At 35.7% G+C, this 25,711-nt stretch overlaps 2 protein-coding genes across 2 annotated transcripts; one reads left to right on the forward strand and one right to left on the reverse strand.

Annotated features, from left to right (window-relative positions):
- Window positions 1-2,857: 2,857 nt before the first annotated feature.
- LOC137032758 (uncharacterized) lies at window positions 2,858-6,745 on the reverse strand. Its single transcript, XM_067404700.1, has 2 exons — window positions 6,693-6,745; window positions 2,858-6,258 (listed from the first exon to the last, which is right to left on the reverse strand). Exons 1-2 carry the CDS (start codon window positions 6,702-6,704, stop codon window positions 5,329-5,331), a joined length of 942 nt encoding a protein of 313 aa, XP_067260801.1. The 5' UTR covers window positions 6,705-6,745; the 3' UTR covers window positions 2,858-5,328.
- Window positions 6,746-13,301: 6,556 nt separating this feature from the next.
- On the forward strand, window positions 13,302-25,390 carry LOC137033023 (polymeric immunoglobulin receptor-like). Its single transcript, XM_067405081.1, has 14 exons — window positions 13,302-13,487; window positions 13,586-13,891; window positions 14,451-14,774; window positions 14,887-15,186; window positions 15,300-15,614; window positions 15,692-15,994; window positions 16,068-16,373; window positions 20,502-20,555; window positions 20,848-20,901; window positions 21,111-21,164; window positions 23,488-23,541; window positions 23,692-23,787; window positions 23,900-23,946; window positions 24,375-25,390. Exons 1-14 carry the CDS (start codon window positions 13,436-13,438, stop codon window positions 24,735-24,737), a joined length of 2,628 nt encoding a protein of 875 aa, XP_067261182.1. The 5' UTR covers window positions 13,302-13,435; the 3' UTR covers window positions 24,738-25,390.
- Window positions 25,391-25,711: the final 321 nt, after the last annotated feature.

The following is a 25,711-nucleotide window of genomic DNA, read 5'->3' on the forward strand; positions in this document are numbered from 1 at the left end:
CAGCTTATTATAGTTTGCATTGTACAAGACATGGTTTTATTTTGTTCACGAATAATAGAAAAACATAGTTGTTGTTTTTTTGTTTGTTTTTGTATGTGGTAATATAAGTGAATCCAGTGAAGCTGTTAAATGAGTAAAACAGCAGACATCAAGAATTGTTCAGATTTGATTAGTTTGAACTAAACTTTTATTAATTTTTGATCATGGGCTTGTGAAATGTTTTTTCTCACTGTATCATTTTGATTTGTGTCAGCTAGGAGTTTGATGTCAAATGTAAAGAATTGCCTACTTATCGCATTTGCCATTTCGTGAGCTTCATGTTTTCGAGTGAAGTGTGATGTTCTTCTGCTGGTTCTTGTGATGACTGTGAGATCCTCTGTTGGTTTTAAAGGGTTTCCCTCTGAAGACTGACACACCTATGATGGCTTTTTCTTTAGAAATGAAACTTCTCTTCTTTAACTTATCTTATGTAATCACACAGGAAACGTCTTAGTTTGAAACAAATAAATCAAACATGATAAAGAGAAAATAAAGGAAAATAATGTATTTCAAAACAAGCTCAATAAAATGCAAGTAGCAGGCAAAATCAGTTTATCTTTATCCAAATGCTTTTTTTTTTTCTCTATGCACATGTGAAAGGATATTTAGGGCTCCAGCTTCTCTAACTAAGAAACACTTTTCTTGTGTAGATGAAAAACAACATGCATGGTCTGTAACGGTGATTTCTTAGCTATTTTGATGTGTCAAAATTGTGCTGAATGATCTTCCAGGTTTAAAAGGAATGTTATTTTCCATTATATAAGCTGTGTGTATTTTACTCTGAACACTTCTGTGTGTCTGTTGAGTTCATTCCAATGATCATTCAGCACAATTTTGATGTATGATGTATGAAAACTGCTGACGTTAATTTAACAGCATTTCACAACAGAATAGTTTCAGTTGTCAGTAAATAGGATGTGGCATTAGAGCATGCTCTTGATTTGTAAGATAATGTAGGAACAGAATGTTTAGACCTCATTTATATTTAGAACTCAATGTAACATTTTAGTTAATAAAAACAAAAAATGGATGTAATCTTTGTAAATGATTAACCAACATGTTTGCTGTATTGTATGACAGTGCCAAGTGTCCTTTGGAAAACACTTTATTACCATTCAATTCCTTTATCTTCAGTCACCATAGAGAATGTGTATAAAAAATCAGCTGGTCATTGGCAGGTCATAAAATTTGGAAAATAAAACCTCAGATGAACAACACATGACATATCACACCATGTCAATATTTGTTTAGGAAAAATAAAGCCAAAATGGAAAAGCCAAACTAAGGACACCCTCACTGTTAACGTACAAATTAAGAGGGTAGGTAACGATCAGGTGCTGCTAATCAAATATCTTTGATTAATCAATCATCAGCAAGTCTGATCACCTCTTTAAAAGCTGAAGTTCTGGCAGTTTGAGCATCTGGAGACTTCGGGTGTGTGTTAAACACAATGCCAAGGAGGAAGACATCAGCAATGATCTTAGAGAAGCGATTGTTATTGCTCATCAGTCTGGAAAAGGTTACAAAGCCATTTCCAAACTATTTGAAGTCATTTACAGCGAGGAAGATTATTCACAAGTGGAAGACATTCAAAACAGACACTGATTTTCCCAGGAGTGGACGTCCCAGCAAATTCAGCCCAAAACTGTGTAGTGCTCAGAGACAGACAGCCCAAGAACTACACCTCAGACTGGCCTCAGTTAACATGATAAATGATAAACTTCATGACAGTGCAATCAGAAAAAGATGGGACAATGAAGTCATTGTAAACGTTTGATGTTTTTGTATGTTTTTGTACAGTAATTCCTTATGATATATTTGGTAACACTTAAGTAATTACTAGTGGGTTACTTTAGAATACTGATCCAAATAAGAAGTAGTTACTTTAGAGTTATATAGTAACTCTTGAGTTATTACTATCCAATACTTTACAAAAACCTCAAAAGTTTACAGTGACTTCAGTAGTTAATACAGAGTTATCATGCTTTTCACTTTAGAATACTGATCCAAATAATTAGTAATTCCTTCTTAAGTATTTGGTAATACTTCAGTCATTACTAGTGGTTTACCAAAGCCTTTACTCTAGAATTAATTATACATTATTCATTATTCACATTAATTACGAATATGTATATAGTAGTTCTTAGTAGTTCTCTTAGAGGTATGAAAAAACAGTAGTTACTGATTAGTTAATAGTGAACTACCAACTTTAACTGAGCACTATTACTTACTAATTCATTCATCAGAGTTACTTGTTAGTTAATAGTAGTTACTAGAGTGTTAATAATGCATTACTCGTTTGTTCCTGTGTAGTTATTCATTAATGAAGGATCAGTATTCTAAAGTGTTACCAATAATGACATGGTGTGATATGTCATGTGCTGTTGTTCATCTGAGGTTTTATTTTCTGCCAAGCACTGTGTGTATTTTACTCTGAACACTGCTTTGTGTCTGTTGAGTTCTTCCCATGATCATTCAACACAATAAATATCTCACAAAAAATCCTGAAGTCTGTAATCTAATCTGTGTAGCAAAAAAGAGATCTACATTACAATTCAATCCCAGCTCATTTCAACATTACAAACCTATAAAATCCACTCCCAAACTTACACAAATCTCTTCCTCTGTTCAATCGCAGCAACATGTTCTCTCTGATTCACACGTTTCTTGTTTCTCTGAAACTGTTTAAATCACTTTAATGTGTTTATCATCAGAGCAGAGACTTATATCAAACTTTCTGTTTTCATTCTCATCAACACTAGTGAATGAAGCCTATCGAGTTATGATCTATGACTGTGATATGAGTTGTTCTTAGTTTTATTTATTTATATTTGAAATATAAATGGATTAAATATAATTTCTTTGTTACTTTTTATAGCTTTTTGTAACTCAGTGATCAGGTTTAGCGATTCTCGGATTATTATTCTGTTGAACTGCAGATGAGAAATAATCTAGATCATCTTTCAGTCTTATGATCTCTCAAAAAATGACAAAACACTCATTATCACCTTCAGCAAATTTGACAATGACAATCTGTATTTGTTTCTATAGTATTATTATTTTAGCATAATATTCAATTAAGTGCAATTTCTTTGTTCTCTGTATTTTGTACTTTTACCATATTGTTTCATTTCAGCATGGAAAAGTTTTGTAAAATTCTGTAGGCCTAGCTTTATTTCTAAACTTTTTTGCAATTACTTGATTACTCAAGACAATATCCTGCACCTGCATCCTTCATTTCTTCTTTCCAGAATCTGTTTTAGTGGCTTTTTTAAAGGCTTGAAAAACTTTTTCAGTGTATGAAACTGATTACAACAGAACACAGACTCAGAGGTGATGTGGAGTAACAGTTTGACAGTAGGGTTGAATGTCTGGATGACAGCAGCAAATGAACAAACACCAGAGTGCAGTGAGAGATGAGGACAGTCTGTCAGGGTAAGATGCACCACACACACCTTTTGATCGCAGTTCATGAAACAGATAATGACTCTTGTCTTACAGATCCTGTCAGATGAAGCAGACGACACATGACACCAGGAGTAGGTGAACACAGGAGATGGAGAACGGTGAGTATCACACAAAGGAAAGTAATCACAGGTTAGTAACACATCAGACATATTAGCAGTCCTAGTCGTAAACAGTGAAACCAGATAAGGGATGTTTAAGGTGCTGGCTTATATGGAGAGCAGCTGACGAGGATGATGGCAGACAGGTGTGGTGATGGTGGAGTGTGCTCAGGTGGTAGCCAGAGAGGATTATGGGAGATGTAGTGTGCTTTGGTGACTGAGATGGAGACTGCAGATCCTGACAAGCAGATCTGTGCTTCTGATCTATGAAGCAGAGAAACTCATGCACAAAATAGAGGAAAGCACCACAATATAATGAATCATTGCTCCACCAGCGTTGTAAACAAAATACAGTTCTTTTCTGTCAGTTGACAACAAACTGAAAAAGGTACTTTTTACTGAGAATGTTTTGACACTTGAGAAGTTTTATAAATATGGGCCCTGATGTAAAAAATGACATGAAATCACTTCTTTAGTATTTGGCATAACACCACAAAGCCACATAACCAATGTGCACACCTTTGATCCACTTCCATTTTTATCTTCCCAGAATTGTGTTATTCTTAATGTTCAGATTGTTGCCTCCTTCCCTTTTGTTATTGGTTGTTTTCTCCCCTTTGTTATTGGTTTCTTCCTGTTTTTCCACTCTCCGCTGTCTCTGTTTTAGGTGCTATGATTGGTCGAGTAATCTGTCCATCATGATGAGTCAACATCCAATCATTAACGGGTTCAGGATAAAAGAGTCCGTGGCGAACGGAAGAGGAGGGAGCTTGGAGTGTTCGTTGGCTGTGCCATTTGTTCAATGCTGTTAATTAGTGGTGGTTCACTTGCTTGCTTTCTTGATGGTTTGATACATAGAATGTCTTATCTGAACTAAGAACTTCATCAGCCCGGAGATCAAGAAAAGGAAAGTATGTCACGTGACTTACATCTTACAAACACGCAGGATTGACTCTGTTTAGTCACATTAGGGAAGGAGCGGGTGCAACCTTGTGTAAGTTTTGTTCTGATAGAGAGTGAAGCTTTAGTTATGGCATGAACGCCGAAGACTTCTTTATTTTCTGGTTTTGTTTTTAGTTAGTTTAGAGGGCAGGGAATTAGTTAGTGAATGTTTTGGTTTTGTTCTTTTCATTTGTTTAGCGCCGCTCATTTTCTTTTTCTCTGTGGCTTGTTTCAATTGATTATAATTTCTTTGCTTTGTATATAGCTGTAAATAGGGACTCTTGGTTGGTGTTTTCATTTGTGTAAATTTATATTCATTTGTAAATAAAGCAAACCACTTTTTGTTAAGTTAATTGTCCTTGTGTTACTCAACCACAGTACTCCTCAGAGACCAAGATTATAGGTTGTGTAACATAATTTGGGGGCTCGTCCGGGATATTTCCTCAGTATTGAGGAGGTTCTGGTAGTTAGCATAGCTTGTTATTTTGCTCTGGGAACATGTGTGGTGGAGTGATTCAAGTGACTTTAGTAAGTATTGCAGCATTGAACTTTGTATGTTGTGTATTTAGGGCTTGTTGTCGTAAGCTTCGTGATGTCCTCGAATGTACGTCGGTTTATTGAGAATCCGACATTAGACCTTTTTGAAAAATGTTGGAAGGATAATTTAGTGGCAATAGCTGAACACTTCCAAATCTCTGTTAGTCGACAATCATTGAAATGAACAATTAAAACTGTCGTGTTAGACAGTCTTTCGGAATTAAATGTTTTGAATTTGCCTGATTCACCATTGAAAAGTTTTAAGGTATTCCTCAGCTTCTTCACGAGAAAGCTTCTCTTCATTTGAACGTTTTAGCTTTGTTTTTGTAAATATTTCACAAGTACTTGGTTTAAGCCTTTCTTTAGGGAAGGTAAGAACATCTTTAACATGAAAGGCAAGGCTAACCTGATCCCACACATAATACTCGCTGTCTTTTATTTCAAGTTTTCGAAAGAAAGCCTGGTTTCCATTGATCACCTGTTGGTATTGGTGATTTCTACAAATGGCTTGTGCTCTCCAGATGATTTGATTTCCATCATAAGAAACCAATGGGCTGGATGTAAGGAGTGGATATTTACTAAAATTCTCATTATTCTGAGGGCTGTGAATGAGAACAACATACTCAATCAACTTATTGAAAAGTTTTGTCCCGTATACCCTGAGAACCGGCTCTTCACCCTCACACATCTGCTTCTTGTAGGCCTCCATCAGTTCAGTCAGAAGAAGTGTGAAGCAGAAGTTGCTATAGTGTGAGATTTCATTATTGAATGCTGGAGATGTGGTGAAATTACTCAGGAACGGCTGCTGAGCTGATCTTTCTTCTTCGGTTCTCTCTGGGAACAAACTCTTGAGGAAACGCTCCTCAGCGGCTCTGATATCTGCTTCATTGATCTTCAGGCTCCACCATGAAAACAAATCTTCATCAAGACCCTTGAAACCTTCTGAGTTCAGGATCTGTGGAAGTCCTGTCTTGTTTGTGGCATGAGCTACTTCCGTGATGTGAAATTCAACAGGAGTTGGATAATCTGGGATGTCTTTTTTTGAAATATATTTCTTATAAATATCTTCTTCTTGTATCTCATCTGTCTGTTTCAGATGATCTATGCTGATGTGCTGTTGCTGTAATAATATCTCTTCTGATCCTCTAGAATTTATTGTCTTTATCATGTTCACCTGGGAAAATAAAGTTTATTACTAATTAACTAAAGGCATGTGTGTTATAATAATTCATCACATGGTACAATTAGGATTCCATTTTCTTATATTTGTTGGTCTGTTATAGCAATGATTAAGGTGAATTGTCTAAACAGTAATAAGGTGTAAACAATCTGCAAACATTTCTATAAATGAAGCAGCATGATTATGCATCTAGTGTAAAAATAGCATGTACAAAATATTACAGAAGCAATTATGTAGATATAGTCTGCTGTCAAATTGCATAATTTTTCTTGATCTCTAACAATTTAGAAAAATTGCATTAAAACAGTTTTCTTATTGCTGTAAAATTATGACTTCTGGGTAGAGTATGTTCAATGTTTTACAGTTTGTCCTATAAAACTATAGTACTGTAAATTGTGCTAGGAGTTTGATGTCAAATGCCTACTTACTGTGTTTGCCATTTCATGACGTTTGTGGTTTCAAGAAAAGTGTGATGTTCTTCTGCTGTCTTGTAATGACTGTGAGATCCTCTGCTGGGTTTTAAAGGCTTTTTCACTGTCACACCTATTAGGGTGGAGCTTTCACTTTAGAAATGTGTCTTACATAATCAGGAAACTTTTTTAAAAATTTCTCTTGTTACCTGGTAGCAGATAAATACAAAAAGTGGTAGATTAGCCTATCGTTTATCTTACCCGCACATTATACACAGCTTTTGTGACGGGTATTTAAATAGTCAGCTGTTAAACAGTACCTGTTTCTATCGGCAGGTGGGACTGTTGTCAGATGGCAAACTTAAAGAAAGAAAAACCCACCACTGAACCATTGTCTTTCATTCATTATTAAAAGAGCTGTTGGTAATAATAAAACAAGTGTTTGCGAAACTAACTTCTAACAACTAACTAGCACGCACAGTGTTTTATCAGAAGTACCTGGATCTATAAATGCTTATTGTGAGGTGTCAGTTTCACAATGAATATATTGCCATCAGTTATGTCACTGTCTTTTCTTTTGACACAAAAGAAGATATTTTTAGGAATGGTGGTGTTGAAACAACATTGATTTGTGTGACATTGATTTGATCTGCTGTCGCATTTCAGTTTGAACAACACAAATCATCTCAAAACGGGAAAAAATCCCGTGACTGATATCAAAGCAGAATGATTGCTTTTATTTTTTCAAAATATTTATTTTTTTATGTTTTGCGTCTCTATATTTGATGTATTCTGCACATGTGTGTGTTGATCAATGCTTTGATTAGACCAATGTTGAATGATCAGTATTCAGTATTAATTAGTACGATTCTAATGCAGTGTTCCAGTGAAAGTGATGTAGTTAAAGAGTAATTAAACCCAACTTGGTAACAGTTAGGGTCTTTTAACTAGTTGCTTATTAGCATATTAATAGAATCACACTTTAGTATGCACTCAAAAAAATAACTTGTTGGTCTAACTTAATTCAATTATGACACCTATTTCCACACAGTTGAACTGATTTATTTGAACTTAAGCTAGGTTAATTGTACTAATGAGTGAAATTCATCCTAATTGAATGAGATCACACCAGTTTCATTTGACGTATTCTGTGTATGTTTCCTGAACATAATTCATTCTTGTTGATCCAACCAGTGCTGTTTTTTTTTTGTTACCATCATGGTGAAGATGTGCACTTGTGCTTAGGTTTTGAGTAGCTGTTGTACACAGACATACATGTTTCATTACCATTGAGAGGGGAAAAGCTGATGACCATATGTAGACTGTGTAAAATTTGTGCTGGCCCTCCAAGTAATTTATTTATATTTCTATAAAAGCTAAACTAAAATAACACTTATTCATATGCTAAGTAACATTTATAGCATGCAAGTAATGATCAGATAAAGAACTTCTCAGTACTGGCTTGAGCACAGTTAATGCTCGTTGAAAACAATATAAATTTGTTTTACATAGCCACCTAGAGCCTAACCACAAGGTCTACACTTCAGCATAATGGTAACCTCAAAAAATCGACATAACATAAACTCTTTTAAATGTCAAATATAACTGAACTTCAAACTTTAAAAGGTATTTCCCTTTACTAAAAAACACATTAAACAGCACTTAAGTTCAACATTTACTGTCCCAATCTTTCCCTATGCAAAGCATGCTGGGAACTAGAAATCCACTGCCCAGGTTCAATCAATGCAACATAAATGATTCATGTAGTCCCAACACAAATGGTTTAGGTTGACCTAACATTTTGCAAATTTAATTTCATTTAACATAATACAATTGAGTGCGAATGCCAATTAAGTAAAAAACTAAAGATTTGTGTTGGTTCAGCTTATTTTATTTAAATAAACTGAACAAGCAGCTAGAATCATTTTTTTGAGTGTGGGGAACACATATAAACTCTTAACTATGACTTTTCCCTCCTAATTACTGCTTATTAATAGTTAGTAAGTTAGTTGTTAAATTTAGGTATTGGATAGGATTAAGAATGTAGAATAAGGTCTTGCAGAATAAGGCATTAATTCAAGGTCCACAAAGGTACATCGTTAAAACAGTCATGTGACTGCAGTGGTTCAACCTTAATGTTATGAAGCGATGAGAATACATTTTGTGCGCAAATACAAAACTAAAATAACAACTTTATTCAACAATATCTTCTCCTCTGTGTCATTCTCATACACTGTTTACATCCAGTGCTTCCAGGTTCTACGTCAGAACCCCTGTGAAATACACACCTGAGCAGGTTCAAACTGTAAGCTGTGGAAAGCTTTGTGTAAATGATCACAATCATTAAATAATTCTGTGGTTTACTGTAAGAAAATGTTTATAGTTGATCTGTTTGTTTCCATTGTGAAATTTCACTTTTTTTGAACATCACTGTTAGCTGCAACAGACTTATTTAATGAAGAATGACATTAAAGCTTCTGTCTTGTCAGAATTGTAGTTTAAAAGTGTTCAAAGGGTTCATCTTTTAACTTTAAATGAAAGATAGACATACAAATATGACAACAATGCAATAAGGATTTATAAAAAAGTGCAGAAAGGAAGGAAAAGTTTGTTGCTGGTTCTCGTCTTTCAATCACAAAGTCGATCAAATCACAACATCCTCCTTGAAACGAGGACAGTCTTCGTTGCATATTTAATACTGCATTATCTAAAAGTGTTGTTCAATAAAACCACTTACATATGTTACACTTCAAGAATACACAACTTTGCTGTTTAAATTTAATAAATCAAATTAACATATCACTCTTTTTTGGCCAAATGAAAATATGTGTAGTTGACAACACTGTTGCCAGTAATTTACTATTGATTGTACAGTTATTTACTGTAATCTACAGTATGTTACTGTAAAGATACCATGCACTGATTTTAACATTACAGTAAATTATACAGTAAAATAGATTACAGTAAAGAACTGTAATTTCAGTCACATATTCATTGTAAACATACATATATTCACCTTTATTTTACAGTAACGGCTGTAGCAATAGATAATTTTTACATCAGTTTACTGTATTTTTACAGTACAATTGTAGTTGATGATTTACAATACTCTTGTTACTGGCAATGAGTAAGTTACTGTAAATTTTACAGTACATTGTTTAATGTATGTGGATTATTTATGACCTGCACTCCGTATTTCTCTTTATTTTAATTTGATCAACAAATTCAATGCAAGATAACTGATAACCCTGTTCTGTGTTGCGTCAACAGACGAAGATCATGTATTGACGATAGCCAGAGATATTGTCGAAAGCATCAAATATTGCCAGGATTCAGCATTTCCAATTAATGTAGGTCTGTTACATTCTTCTAGTCTATTATTATTACTATTAGGTTACCTTTATTATTAAATTAATATTATTCTAAATTTGCTCTGCAATATTTTTATAGCGCATCACTGCATAACTGACGTGCTGTGAGGATAATAAAAGATTCGGCTAATAGCAAAATTTATATATGCAATATATTGATTGAAAAAAAAAAATATGCATTTGAAAACTTTGATCAAAGTACAACTTTCTGCTCCACACAAACTCAACCGGTTCATAATGCCAAATGTGTTTGAGCTTTAGTTTTTACCGTACAACAAGGACACTCAGAGAGAAGCCATTTATTATTTTAACTTATTGAAGATATATTCCTCATATATAATATTACAGAGCTGACGATCACGTTAAATACAGACAACAATTCATACAACCAGAAATAAAAACACACAGACACACAAAAAAAAAAAAAACATCAGCAATGAGAAGAGGAGACAATGTGAATGTTGTGAATCTCAGTGTTTTGAACATGATTATGCTGTGATTTCAGTTTTATTTAATTTGTTTTCCCTTTTAAGATAAATTAAACAAAATGTGTGATACAGATTTTTCATCATTTTTACTGATGATTTTTGAAGGACATGAATTTGTTTATTCCATTCTGTAGGTTGTTAAAGCTTGTTTAAGGCATATGAATAATTGTAATACATTGTTTACTGAAGTTTTAACTGTGCTCAACAATCTATATAATAAAAATCATTATTAATATTATAATAGAATAAAATTAAAATAAGCTGTTTCAAAACAACAACAACAGTGTGAAAGTAAATGGACTGAGACTTCAATAGAGACAATAATTATTCATGTGTTTATCTGGATTAAACACTTTGTTTATCCTAAATGTTTGTACAATACACATAAAATGCATCATTTCAGAATAAATAAACAGGATGAACATTCCTTTAGTTTTATAGTATCAATTAAAGCATGACAATAAAGACTTTGGACTTATAAAATTCTCATGCGAATCATTGTTTTATGAGAGCGATGAGCGATCAGTCCACTCCCGGATATAGTGTGTATAATGTGATGGTTGAATTAAACATTATTGATGACTTACATAAAATGAATAATTAACGGTCTGTTAATAGAAACCTGTTGTAATGAGTGCTGAATTACAGCAGAGGGCAGCAAAACATCATACTGTTCTATAAATAGATGCATACACATAGATGCCTCATTAGCAGCTGTCTCCATGGGCCTCTATAAGTAAGCCGTCCACCATTTTGCAACAGTCAAATCTGGTCCTTGAACACTCGAGAGCGAGAACATCTGCAACCGTACACACATGAATATCTTCATCTGTAATAAACTTCAGTAGATGATTTCACTAAACTAACACATCAAGACACAGACATCAGCTAACACAAGTTACCATAGTTTAAAACACTGTAATATTGAGCTAATACATATAAAAACACATTTTCACCTGTTAAATCGCAGGTGTTTTGCATCATTGATTCTTATGTGAGTGACGACATGTTGACTGTGGGTCAAATGTGGCATCTACATATGCACATCTATGGTCCTATGCACCTTATTACAATGTAAGAGCGGCTCGGCCATTTCTTCCAGTCCCATGAGCTTCCAGTTATTTTAGCTCTACAAAAACTGTTTATGCTGCTTGATATTGCAAACGTTTTAATCTTATGAACACACTGGTGTGTAGCACACATAGTTTTAGCATTTACTGCACTTTGCTATTCTTCTAGTTATTTATCATAGCAGCTAATGTCTATCGTAAGCCTCGCACATTCAGAGAAGATAGCTTATCGTGTCGCAAAATAAGGTGGACATGAGTGAAAGAGAGATAAGTTTATCTATCTATATGCACTTAAAGGGATACTCCACCGTTTTTTCATATTAAACTATGTTATTCCCTTAACTAAGACGAGTTGATACATACCTCTCTCGTCTCAGTGCGTGCACTAAATCGCTCCGTCTTGCGGCGAAACTTTGTTAGCACTTAGCTTAGCCCAGTTCATTCAATAGGGGCCAAGCAGAGAAGCTACCAAACACCTCCACGTTTTCCCTATTTAAATACAGTTACTCGAGTAGTGTAACTCGACCTAGGACGGTGACACAAAACCAAATGTTGCGCAGTAATATCTTCACTCCGCTCCTTCTCCTGTAAATGTCACGTTGGTTCTATTGACGGAAATGAGAGGGAGGAGGAGAGGGAGCGGTGAGAGGACTTTTCACCAGTGAAGATATTACTGCGCCAAGTCAAAGTGCTCCCGAGCACTTGCTGTGGTATTCCGCCATACATAGTTATCCATTTTACACGCTTAGAAAAGCGCAACGTTTTGTCCTAGGTCGAGTTACACTACTCGAGTGACTGTATTTAAATAGGGAAAACGTGGAGGTGTTTGGTAGCTTCTCTGCTTGGCCCCTATTGAATGAACTGGGCTAAGCTAAGTGCTAACAAAGTTTCGCCGCAAGACGGAGCGATTTAGTGCACGCACTGAGACGAGAGAGGTATGTATCAACTCGTCTTAGTTAAGGGAATAACATAGTTTAATATGAAAAAACGGTGGAGTATCCCTTTAAACCCTCAATGTGTGTCAAGAGAAAATGGTTGCAAGAGGTTGTGGGTTTTGATTTCCTCTGAAAGCAGAAGTGAAATAATATGTGGTCCACAAATAGATTGTAATAAATTAGATGCAAATGACAAACATTGGTTTCACTTTGACAAGGCCCAAGTCTAGTCCTAGACTACAATGCATGTTTGAGCTGTTTTCAATGAAAGCAACTTACATGGACTTGCATCTCTTAAAACATGTCAGTGCTATTGTTGAAATGCCCCAATTGAACTAAGTAAAGTGTAATCCATGGCTTAGTCTATAAAGCCTGTCTGTGAAACCATCAAAGCCTGATCACAGGGTTCATCTCTATCAATTTCTAGGCCTTTCACAACATCCAATGCACATAAGATTCTCACAGTGAGTCTATCTGCTCTCTTACTGGAAATGTTGGCATGTTTTAAGATGACTGACATCTAATAAAACTCTTCATTCATGTCAGTTTCTCTGTGATTTTTATGATGAATGCAGGATGAAGCTTTTGCATTCTTCAGTCACTCATTATGTGTATGCTGTTATATTAATATACTGATGTGTCATCTGACTTGTGTTTCTCTGCATGTCTTTCACACACATCTCAACACTTTCCGCCCTGTTAGCTGTGCAGATGGGTGGAACTGTTATAGAGAATAAGGAAGAAGAGACGTGAGAAAGACCAATGTAGGGTGTGTGTACTTCTGATGATAGAGACTTACGTCGCATTCAAGGAACATTTGATCAGTTTTTGCTGTCGCTGGATTGTGATCGGATCTGTTTTTTCTCTGGTTATCTGTGAGACTGAAGTCAATCTGGAATGAGGGCTGCCATCATCATCTTCATCTTCATCACTCTCTGCCTGATCTCAGGTCAGTTCTTTACTGGTCAGTCTGGCTCAAATAACATATTATATGATCTAGATTGATGATATATAATAACCCAGAGCAAATGAACTTGTGTTTGTCAGGTCAGGTACTTTGTTTCAGTGTGACTGGATGCGCTGGAGGGAGTTTGATGTTCAAGTGTTTGTACAAGAATGAGAATGATCAGCATAAAGGGAAGTATTTCTGCAGAGACAGGAGCTGTAAGATGGGCATCAGTTCTGAGCTTCAGCGTCGCTGGGATTATAACGGGAGATTTGCTCTGTATTATGATGGAAACAGCAGATTCTTCACAGTGTTTATCAGGAACCTCAACGGAGAGGATGATGGGAAATATACATGTGGAGACAATCAGACATGGAAACATCATGTTGACTTAAAGGTGAACAAAGGTACATGTGACACTTTATAACTTACTACAGCAATTATTTCATTATAGTACTATTCAAGGAGCATACAGAACATTGAGTAAAAACTAACAAAAATTAATTACTGAGCACATAAATCGATGTTCAAAACAGTTTCCATGCTTTCCACTGATTCACAATGCTCAGCTTATAATAATTCATAGTTTGAGCTGTTGGGTTGGCTTATGGGGGGGAAATGTCAGTTTTATGTCATTCATCTTTGCATGTTCATGTTCAACAAGTCTCAGCTACTACAGTATATGCAACTTACAGTACTTATTATCGATGACATTTTTCTGGATATATGCCTTGTAGGACTCATGTTTTTCTGTCAGTATGTCTTGTTGTAGAATGACAGAAAAACAAGCACAACCATTGTAAAGAAATAAATAATAAAAGAAAAACTCTACAAGGAACTTGCAATTGTATGTTTCAAACAGAGATGGCGCTAGAGAAGCCAAAGTTCCCTAGAGCACCTTTAATAATACTAATAATGTTTTATATTTCAGTGCATGTCACAAGGTTTTGTTGAAATCATTTTCAGAGTCTGGTTGTGGGACGTCTGTTATCCAGGACGAGTATGTTGGACAAACGATCACTTTCCACTGTGAATATGATGATAAGTTTAAAACACACACCAAAGTCTTCTACAGACTGAAAGAGGGTCCTGTCCATGTGCTGAACAGCTCACAATCATCTGAGGAGAAGATCATTCTGTCTGACAGTCATGAAGATCATTTTAATGTGACCATTAGACACATTTCTGCAGACGACGGAGGAGTTTATTTATGTGGAGTGGAGAGATACGGATCAGATCCATCAATTACTCACATAACCTTCATTAAAGAGATTCAGCTGAATGTTAATAGTGAGTTTAGATTATTTTTAATGAAAAAATCCTAACAGCTCTAAATAAGAAATGTAAATCCATCATGACTTTTAATAATTGAATAAATCAAGAAATAAATTTCATTTTGCAGGTGGAATCACTTCTGTCCAGGTTCAGGCCTACTCCAGTAAATCAGTCTTCATCACGTGTAAATTTCCACAAGAGTTCAGAAGAAACAAGAAATTCATCCAGAAAGATTCATCACTGAAGATTGTCGATGATGAACAGAATCAATGGGTCCGTCATGATAAAGTTCACGTGTATGATGATTCCAGTGAAGGACTTCTGAAGGTTTTTATCAGTGATTTAACGGCGGCTGATGAAGGAACGTATAAGTGTGGAGTGAATATCACTCAACTGTTCACTGACGTCAAACTCACAGTAAATCAAGGTAAAGAGATTCTGTCGGGAGATTCATTTTGAACACACTTTATAACAGTTAAAATGAGAAAAAAAGATTTGAACTTTTTTATATTATATATTTTTCATTGTTTTTGTGTATAGTTGGTCATTTTCATGCATCAAGTAAAGCATCTGCTGTTATTGGTGGAAGTGTGAATCTCACCTGCGATTTCCCTGAGAAACACGGCGAGACCTTCAAACACATCTGCAGAGAGAACGAGCAGAAGATATGTGAGAGCATCAGTTCATCAGAGCAGAAACGCTTTGAGTTTTCTGTCAGTACAGCAGGAGTTTTTACAGTGATCATCAGTAATGTGAGCGAGAGAGATGCTGGAGTTTACTGGTGTGGAGCAGAAACCAGAGACACACATCTGACTTCTGTCTCTCTCACCAATCAACATCACCTCACTGTGACCAGTACGTACAGTCACCATAAACCACATAACGTGCATTCATTGCAGGATATAAACACTTTCATTCTCTTTGACTATTAGTGCCTCCAGTGGTCGGACGTGAAGGAGGTTCATCAGAGATCAAATGCCCTTATAATGCAAAACATTCAAGAGAAGTAAAGCAACTTTACAAAGGAAAGTGTTTCACTGAAGATGCTCAAAATATCATTCGATCAGATGAAGCCCATGTTAATAAACCAAAGATTTCAGTAAAGAATGAGACTGAACTCAATCTCTTCACTGTGACCTTGAGTGAGCTGAGAGCAGAGGATGCTGGGATATACTGGTGTGCAGTAAGAGATGAGTTTAATCTTCACACTGAACTCATGATCGTCATGAAAGATGGTGAGGGTGTTTCTGGAGAAAATCTCAATGTTTCTGATCATTCTGTTCTCATACTCATATTTTCTCTCTTCAGCGGTCACTCGTGAAGCGTCTGTCGGAGGATCAGTGTCCATCAGCTGTAAGTTCATCAGGAATCACACGAGTCTCCAGAGGTCGTTTTGCAGAGGAGATCAGCCGAACATCTGTGTCCGAGACGGAGTTCGTGTTTCATCGAATACGAGAACAAATGGGCGATTCTCTCTGACTGATGAAACCTCAGCTGGAGTCTTTACTGTGAACATCAACAACCTGACAGAAGAGGATTCTGGGAAATACTGGTGCGCAGAGGAGAGTTCTGGGTCGTTCGTTTTCATTGAAGTTCATCTACATGTGATCAGAGGTAAAATACTCTTTCATTAAATAAGCTTCTTCAAATGAACACAAAAGAAGATATTTTGAGAGATGTGTTGTTTCGTTCATGCAGTCAAAGTCGGGGTCTAGTGGTGGACTGGCCGTCTGGAGCACCAGGAGTTTTTCCAGTGGGCCGCTGTACAGTGTGGGCCGCCCATTGCTACTTAAATATAAAGAAGGAAATATAGTTAATTTAAGTAGCCTATCTTCCGTTGGCCCAGATGAATGGCCTGCGTTGTTCAATTGAGTAAAAAACATCTAATTTAGCGTGCTCCAACTTAGTGCAGCAGTTTAAAAGCGTTCATCAATGTCAAAATGTTTAAAATAGCCAATCAAATCGAAGGCGGCGGGATTTACTGTTCATAGAAGCTGAGCTGCGAGACAATTTTTAATGCTTGAAGAATGCAAGATGAGGTAAAATATAAGCAACTGAACATGATGAGAAAATACAGCATAAAAAATAGATAAAAATGTTAAATGACAGACATTAATTATAATTAATATTGTCCACTCAGTGTCAAATCACGTTCTGTGGAGTAGTGCCTCTTTTTGGGTGATTTCACTCTAGCCGAGAATCTCCCAGCTCCTAGGAAGTATGACCATATTAGCCCAGTTCTGTCATCACTGCATTGGCTCCCTATTAAACATCGTATAGATTTTAAAATCTTGTTAATTACTTACAAAGCACTAAATGGTTTAGCTCCCCAGTACCTAAGTGAGCTCTTAATGCATTATAGTCCTTCACGTTTATTGCGATCTCAGAATTCAGGCCAGCTGATAATACCTAGAATATCGAAATCAACCGCAGGCGGTAGATCCTTCTGCTATTTAGCACCCAAACTCTGGAACAATCTTCCTATCACTGTTCAGAAAGCAGACACACTCTGTCAGTTTAAATCTAGACTAAAAACACATCTCTTTAAACTTGCATACACATAAACCATTATCTACTTCTATAATTCCAATCATTTAATTGTTAGGCTGCATACATTAGGTCAGCCAGAACCGGGAACACTTACCATAACACATGATGTACTCGCTACATCAGAAGAAGAATGGCGTCTACGCTAATATTAGTCTCTCTCTGTTCATCCTGAGGTTTACTGTAGTCTGCCAGATCCAGGCCATGTCCAGATGAGATGAAGGACCTGCATTTAGACATGATGATAACGCAGTCCTGACATTTCAACTAAACTACCCCCTGTAAACTATTTCCCTTTCCTTTCCCTGTGTATAGATAAAACGTTATCAAAATTATTCCTGTTCGCATAGATCCATGGACACAACCAATTTTTCTGTACTATGCAGACCTGAAAAGTAATTTGGAGATGTCACTTTGTAAAAAAGACCAAGCTTCTGCACACACACACACTCAAACACACAAACCTATAGACTAAACACGTAAATGAACAGCAAGAATGCATTAAAGGTATTCGGTTTTCAGTAGCAAAGGTGTCATTTAAGCGGCTCCTAAGTTAATAATTAACAATTCTTACAACGGAAGTGATTCAATCAAAACCTACTTTAGCTCGATAATAATATTTTCTTACAGCTGCTGAAAAGCCAAAACAATTTCTGTCCATTATTTTCCTTTTGTTACTGTGAAGCTGCTTTGAAACAATCTGTATTGTGAAAAGCACTATATAAATGAAGATGACTTGACTTGGCACTTTCATTTGTGAGGATTATTTGATGAATAGAAAGTTCAAAAGAACAGCATTTATTTGAAATATAAATAATTTGTATAAATTATGAATGTCTTTACGGTCATTTAAATCAATTTAATGTGTGCTTGTTGAATAAAAGTATTTGTTTTATTTTTTTAATCTTACCCCAAACTTTTGAATGGTAGCGTATCACGTTTTCCCACAAAAATCTGAAGCAGCACAACAGTTTTTAACATTGATAATAATCATAAATGTTTCTTGAGCAGCAAAACATCACATTAGATTGATTTCTGAAGGATCATGTGACACTGAAGACTGGAGTAATATGATAATATGAGGGAATTTTCCATATTAATGTTTTATGGTTAAAGGAAATGTCTGTATAGTGATCTGGCAGAACATTACAGGATCTTTTTCCAGTTTTCTATAGTGTGATCATTTTTGGATGTACTGTCTCTTTAAAGCAGCATGCTGTGGTAAAGTCTGATGAACGGTCATGTTCACACCAGCTGAAAACCACATGCAACGGGAAGCACTGAAAACCCTTTTGTTCAAGAAACTTCTTTTGCCTTTTATCTATTTAGTCCAGTAAGGTGCAGAAAGAAAATGTTTCTATTTACAGATTCATTTTACTGCAGATCCCCCATAGATAATCCTTCACCTTTCTGTCAATCCAGACTCGACTAACTATTTGTTGTTGATGCTTTTTTCTGGAGCACACAAGATGTTTTTGAATGTTCACACAGCTCTTTTCCATACAAAGCAAATACAAAATTGATCTAAACTTAAATTATTCACTAAAAAGCTCTTCTGTGTCAACACATATTCAAACAGGTTCGAACATGTTTTTTCTGTGACTTGGCACACTTGATATCTTTTATCCTGATGTAATCTCACACCCTCTACTGTACAATTTAATGTGAACAATCTAATGTGAATTTGCATTTCCTTCAGCCTGAGGGATATTCATTTCACTTCTGGTGTGAAAGGGTCTTTACATTTACCAAAAAGAGAATCTTGTTATAAAACAAACAAACAGCCCAACCCAAATGAGAAAAAGTAATGTAACGCAATTAGTTACTTTGTATAGGGAGTAACACAATATTGCAATTCATTACTTTTAAAAGTAACTTTTCCCAACACTGGTCACTATTATCTTCTGAAGCTGCTTTACAGCTAAAAATTGAATTTGTTTCATAATTGATTAACTTTACAACAAGGGAATTATCCCTTTACCCCAATATTTCGAGGCACCAGCCAATCATGGAAGATTGTTGACTGAATTAATATTTTATAAATTGGAGGTATTTTGTCATCTGAAAAATCTGAAGGATTTGGTGAGATTCGGGCGAGCTTGTTGAGCCTCTGATTATCAACACAAGAATGACACAGTTTACAGTAAAAATGAATTTATTAACAAAAAGATATACAAGAGTAAAATATCACACTCACTAAATACTACTAAGAAAAATGACTAAACTACAAAGAAAATTGAATCAATAATCAAACAGAAATTACAAACTACTAAACAAATGGATATTAACATAATGAATGCCACGTAGATGAGCAACGGATTGGATGAAGCAATGAATGGGTAATTAGCAGTCTATGAGGAGTCAGTTGTGGTCTTTCTGGATGCTGGTATGAAATAGTAAATAAGCATTTACTCTGAATACAGATAACGTGTCTAATGTATCTATCTGTGTACGCTGACCCTAGATAAACAGTCTCTACACAGATAACAATCTCATATAGCAACAACCTAATGCCAAGGCTTTTGGAAAAGGTTTGGTTATCTTATATTTACGTTTCACCTGGTCTGGTGATCAGTCCGGGAATGGGAAACGTTGTCCACTGGTATCCTTCTGTGTGCAGTGGGAGACTGGATTGCTTTCCAACAGCTGCAGAGCTGCACTGAGTGCTGGAGGTCTTTGTGTAATCCAGAGAACTGTAGGTCAGATGGTGGTCGGTCCGCAGGATCTTCTGTAGGTTGGAGGTACTTGAGTTATGCAGGTCAAAAGTCAAAGTCCTGGACATAAGCAGTTGGGCTAATTGAAGGTCCGTGCGGTGAAAGGTTCACTCGCAAGAGTCTCACCTTGGTCGTGCTGTTGTTCTTCTCTCGTCAGGTCAGAAACTCAGAACAAGGGTTTGTTCACTTGGGAAAGCCATTATTCCATTCTGTTGGGGAGGGGATTACTAATCCTCGCCTTTTCTGCTCTGCTGTGATTGGGTCGTAGCACCCCAGGTCCCATTTTTTGGTGATTTCAAGCCAATATGTTTAGAAATTGTCTCTTTTTTTATTTCATCAGTACACAATAAACTTTTCTGTTTTCAGTATATCATTGTAAACATACCCCCTGTAAATAATAAATAATAATATCATAATAATAAATAATAATAATTTGTTCCTCTAATTTGACCATCGGTGCTCTATAATTGTGTATTTTCAGAAACGACGACATCTTACACTGAAAGAGAAACATCCCAGGTTGAAGAAATCTCTGGTAAGATCCAAAAGATCACTTGCTCTTTCTGAGATGAAGGTGATCTTATGATATAAAGATGAGTGTCAGATATACAGCGTGTGTATGAATATTTGAAGAGTTAATTTGCAAAAACTGATAATGCCATTTAAAAAAAAAAAAAAAAAAACATACTGTCAATGAACTTTAATATTGTAAGAGTTATTATTACTTAATCAAAACAACCAGTATATCGTTATACCCTCTGTAAATAATAAAATAATTTATTCCTCTAATTTGACAATCGTGCTCTATGATTGTGTTTTTTTTTCAGAAATGACATCATCTGAAACTGAAAGAGAAACATCCCACGACAAAGAAAAATATGGTAAGATCCAAAAGATGTGTTTCTCAGTTTGAATGAATGTAATTCTATGATATAAATGTTAAGCGTTGGATGTACAGCATGTGCATGAATGCTTGTATATGTCATAGTCTCACCCTGTTTCTCCATGACAATCCCTTTGTGTGATTTCTTGACAGAATTTGTTCCTCTATTTGGTTTAACTAATACAATCTATGATTGTGTATTTTCAGAAATTACGTCACCTGACACTGAAAGAGTAACATCCCAGGATAAAGAAATGTCTGGTAAGATCCAACAGATCCATTTCTCAGTTTGAGTTGAACATGATCTTATGATAAATATGAGTTTGTTTTTGTTGTTGCTGCATTATTTCACAAAAGATGATTTTTGAACACACAGTTCTTTCAAAATCCCTTTCAAAGTAAGTTCACTCTGCGGCCATATTTGCACTTCCTCCAGGCGGCTATACAGTTGCATTCTTGCATTCCATGTAAAAAGTCTGGGAAGTAAAAAAAAAAAAAAAAGCCAATGCGACTCAAGCTTTAGTGTGTCCGTAGAGGGTTGTCAGAATTTGTTCCTGTTCCAAAGAAAAGACTGGTAAGTTCCAACAGATCCGTTGCTCAGTTTGAGATGAAAGTGATGAGAGTTGGATTTTTATCTTTCTCTTTCTTGAGCAATGCACAAATGTTCACTGAAAACACTTGCAATTGCTGAAAAAGAAATAAAATAACAAAAGTCAAGGGTCAAGAGCCCAACTAAATCAAACACTGATCACCATTCAAATAAAAAAATTTCAATAAAATATCACCTAAACCTCTGTTTATAAGAGCTTCTGTAGACGTGTGACAGAAATAAAGTCAGTCTGGTTAGTAATAAGTGAAGCTGGTAATGCTGTTTGTGGAGTTGTTTGATCAGGGGCCGTATTCACAAAACATTTTATCTTACCACTAAGAGTTCTCCTAAATAGCAGTAAAAGTTCTTAGCTAAGAGTTTTCTCTTAAAACCTATTTACAAAGCTGCTGAGACAAACTTTTACTAAGGAATAGACTGAAGTCTTAAGCTAAGAGTAAGGGCGGGGTTGACCTCGTGGCTATGGAGTAAACACAGTGATTGGCTGATGGGGAGGAGTCAGCGATTTAATCATAGAAATATTGTAGAATGAGGTGTCATGTTTCCATATTAAAATAAAGGTTTTAAAATACAAATGTTGCATTATTCAAATAAATATTTTTTAATAAAAATGTTGCCATATTGTTGCCATAAAGGTTTTAAAATGTAGGCTAAGTGTCACTAATTAAACTAGTATATACAGTTAATTGTATGTCTGCATCTCAACAGAATGCAGAATTCAAGCGACAAATTATGTTTTCTAAACAAAGTTTGGGAGAAACACATTCAAACGGTCTAATCAGCTCGAGAGGAGGAATATATACACAGACGAGAGCTGACTCGCCTATTGTTACTTTGACAGTTTTCTGCATCCCTCTGCCACACCGCTCCTCACTCTCGGCTGGGGATACAGGGAGAAATTTGGGCTAAATTCCAAGCTCGGAGCCCTCATTCCCCTTGGACAGCACACCAAATATGCTTATTATATATATATATATATATATATATATATATGTTTTACTCTATTTAATCATTTGTAAGTGTGAACTCATGAAAACCATTGCCACAGGTAATCAGACAATATTTATTTATTTGTTAAAGTTTTTTTTTGCCATCTCATTGTAGATTCAAATCTATAAATCAAAATGTATTGCATTTATGAAGAAAAGGTTCAGCACCTAAGGCTCTGTTGCTATTGCCTCAATGGTGTTCAGTGTCTTTGGGTGGATTAGGACTGTTTGTGATTTGCTCTTAGTGACTTAGGAGTCCTCTTGACTACTCCTAACGTTTCACAGACTTAGGAGCTAGTTTTAGCGCTAAAATGCTTTGTGAAATACTCTTAGAGCAAAAATTTAGGAGTCCTAAAATTAGGACTGACACGCCCATTATTTTTAAGAGTTTCTACCAAATCTGCAAGTTAGGAGCTACTTTTAGCCTTAAGATGTTTTGTGAATACGGCCCCTGATCTTCAGAGGTTTAATGTCTTTTATCTTCAGTTGATTTCAAGGCTGTGACTGGAAGTCAGTTGTAGTTTCTTGTTTCTTGTTCTTGTTGTTTCTCTTTCCTTCATTGATTCTGCTTATTAAAAGCAGGTGTTTGAATGTTTCAGCAAAATCCTACTAACCTTTAAATCATGTTCTATTAACATTAAGGAAGCTGGACATTTTTAAATACTTGGAATTTAAAAAAAAAAAAAAAAAACAGTGTTGATTTATAACATAATGCTAAGTTGTTAGTAAAAAATTAAGTTGAAAGAATGTTTCAGGAACACCATACTAACCTTAAAAAAAAAAAAAAAAAAAAAAAAAAAAAAACTTCCAGTAACAACAAGAAAACTGATTTTAATGAGATTTTAATGTTTCCAACCAAAACTGAACATTTGGAAAATATTATTCAAACAATCACATTTGTGTTCCACAGGAGATCTGAGTAAATAATGACAGAATTTGTTCCTCTAATCAATTTGACCATCGGTGCTCTTTGATTGTGTATTTTTAGAAAGAACATCATCTGACACTGAAAGAGAAACATCCCAGGATAAAGAAAAGTCTGGTAAGATCCAACAGATCCGCTTCTTAGTTTGAGTTGAAAGTGATCACATGACACAGCTATAAAGATGAGTGTCAGATGTACAGCATGTGTGTGAATGCTTGTAGATGAATGTCATGTGATCACCTTGACAATCTCTTTGTGTGATTTCAGGCTCTTCTATGATAGTTGCTGTTTCTGTGGGTTTGATCCTGCTGGCTGTGTGTTTAGTGCTCGTGTTGTTCAAAATAAAATACAACCGTAAACACGGTGAGACACTCAAGCTACTGCATCTGAGTTTGTCTCCCTCTGCTGTTCAGAAATACACAGTTAAAATCATCTTGTCTTTTCTCAGTCTCAGATGTTGCTCTTGTTCACACAGGAATCATTTCATCATCAGACAGAAGAGAGACAGGAGATCATGATATGGTGAGTTTCAGAACTGATCTGTGCTTCAATATGTTCAAGGTTGCCATCTCTCAGGTGTTTGGTGTGAGATGTGTTCAGGCTCTGTCTCACGCTCTTTTGCTGTCCAAGTGAATCTCACGCCAAATTAAAAAAGCTAACGTGCTGCACAGACGGTTTGACATCAAGAATCGTGCGAGCGTATTGTGGTATTTTGATGTCATATGCCATTCGGTCTGTGCAGCGCTGCATGAAGTTGAACACATGTATTGACAAGGTATGGTATAACCAGTATTTCCCACACTGACAGAGGTGACAGAGGGAGTATGCAACAAAATGCTGTTCTGCCATTCATTCAGTTCCAGCTAAAGTCAAAAGTTGGCAAAACTGATACGTGAGAAGTTGGATTGTATATGCTGTACACCTTTGAACTAAGACTTTTCTTCTTACAGGCTCAAGAAGAGATTCAAGACTCAGATCCTGCATCAACTCCTCTCTATTCGACTGTCCAGTTACCCACAATCCTCTCTGATTCACAGAATCCACTTTACTCTACAGTACAATTACCCACAATCCTCTCTGATTCACAGAATCCACTTTACTCTACAGTACAATTACCCACAAACCCCTCTGATTTACAGAATCCACTTAACTCTACAGGACAGTTACCCACAATCCCCTCTGATGGACCGCTGTATTCTGCTGTCAGTTTCCAGAAGCATGAAGAGTCTCTCAGTGACGCTACAGTGTCCTTCAGTAACAACGAGATTCACTCTGATTATGCATCTGTCAAACACAGCATCACACCAAACTAATATTACCACTGGAGTTTAGTTTTTAATTCAAATCAAGAATCATGTCAGTGACTGAGAATATAATTACTGAGCAACAATCATTCGGTTTCATTGAGCAAATTATTCAGCAGTTACAGGTCACTGTTGGGAACCGTTGACTTCTGTTGTTGTTGTTGTTTTTGTTGTTGGTTTTTTTTTGTTTTTTTTTTTATCTTCAATCTTTGTGAGCATCAGTTCATCAGAAGTGAAGCATTATGTTGTGAGCAATAAGATGTGATGAGCGCTGCAGCTCGGATCAAGAGAAAGAAAATATCTGTAATAACAATTTATCATTATAAATGTACTTGATGTCATACATGTCAGTGTGTTTTACTGGGATGTGATGTTTATCACGCTGAGAAAAATAAGCCTCATTTACAAGCCTCCTTTGCTAACTTTAATATATTTTAGAAATGTGAAACTGTAAATAGATATTTAAAAATGTAATTACAACTTAAAAAAGTACTGTGAATTGCTAATACTGAGCAGCAGAATATATATATATATATATATATATAAAAACTTCAAAAGAACAAATAAAACAATACTCTGCCTCTGTTTTTAGTAAATTATATTAATAATCATGCTTGTGTTCTGCTTTGAATTGTTTGTATTTTACTTTAATTATCAATAAAAAATTTCTGCTCAATAAATGTATATTTATGCAATCCTGCAGCCGTTTTCATCGATCATTCTGGCATCAGATATAAAGGTCACTGGAGTGACTTTTCTAGTCTTGGTTTGCTGATTACTTAAATATTAAATTATATTTCACCTGTAATTGAAACCAACCGTAGATGATTCAACAGTTCAACATTCGTCATTTTCACAGAGCCAACAATATTCGTAATATACAATGCCTCGTATTATAAAACTAGATTAGGAAACAAGCTCTATCAGAGGAGAAAAGAGAGGTGTGTGTGTGTGTGTGTGTGTGTGTGTGTGTGTGTGTGTGT

This window comes from Chanodichthys erythropterus, chromosome 12, assembly GCF_024489055.1.
Source record: "Chanodichthys erythropterus isolate Z2021 chromosome 12, ASM2448905v1, whole genome shotgun sequence".
In the NCBI taxonomy this organism is placed as follows: Eukaryota; Metazoa; Chordata; class Actinopteri; order Cypriniformes; family Xenocyprididae; genus Chanodichthys; species Chanodichthys erythropterus.

Bases quoted from the DNA above. Each gene is read 5' to 3' on its own strand.
- LOC137033023 (XM_067405081.1), top strand. From the start codon at position 13,436: ATGAGGGCTGCCATCATCATCTTCATCTTCATCACTCTCTGCCTGATC. The intron at 15,615-15,691 runs GTACGTACAGTC...TTTGACTATTAG, and splicing joins ACATCACCTCACTGTGACCA to TGCCTCCAGTGGTCGGACGT. The intron at 23,542-23,691 runs GTAAGATCCAAC...GTGTGATTTCAG, and splicing joins CCAGGATAAAGAAAAGTCTG to GCTCTTCTATGATAGTTGCT.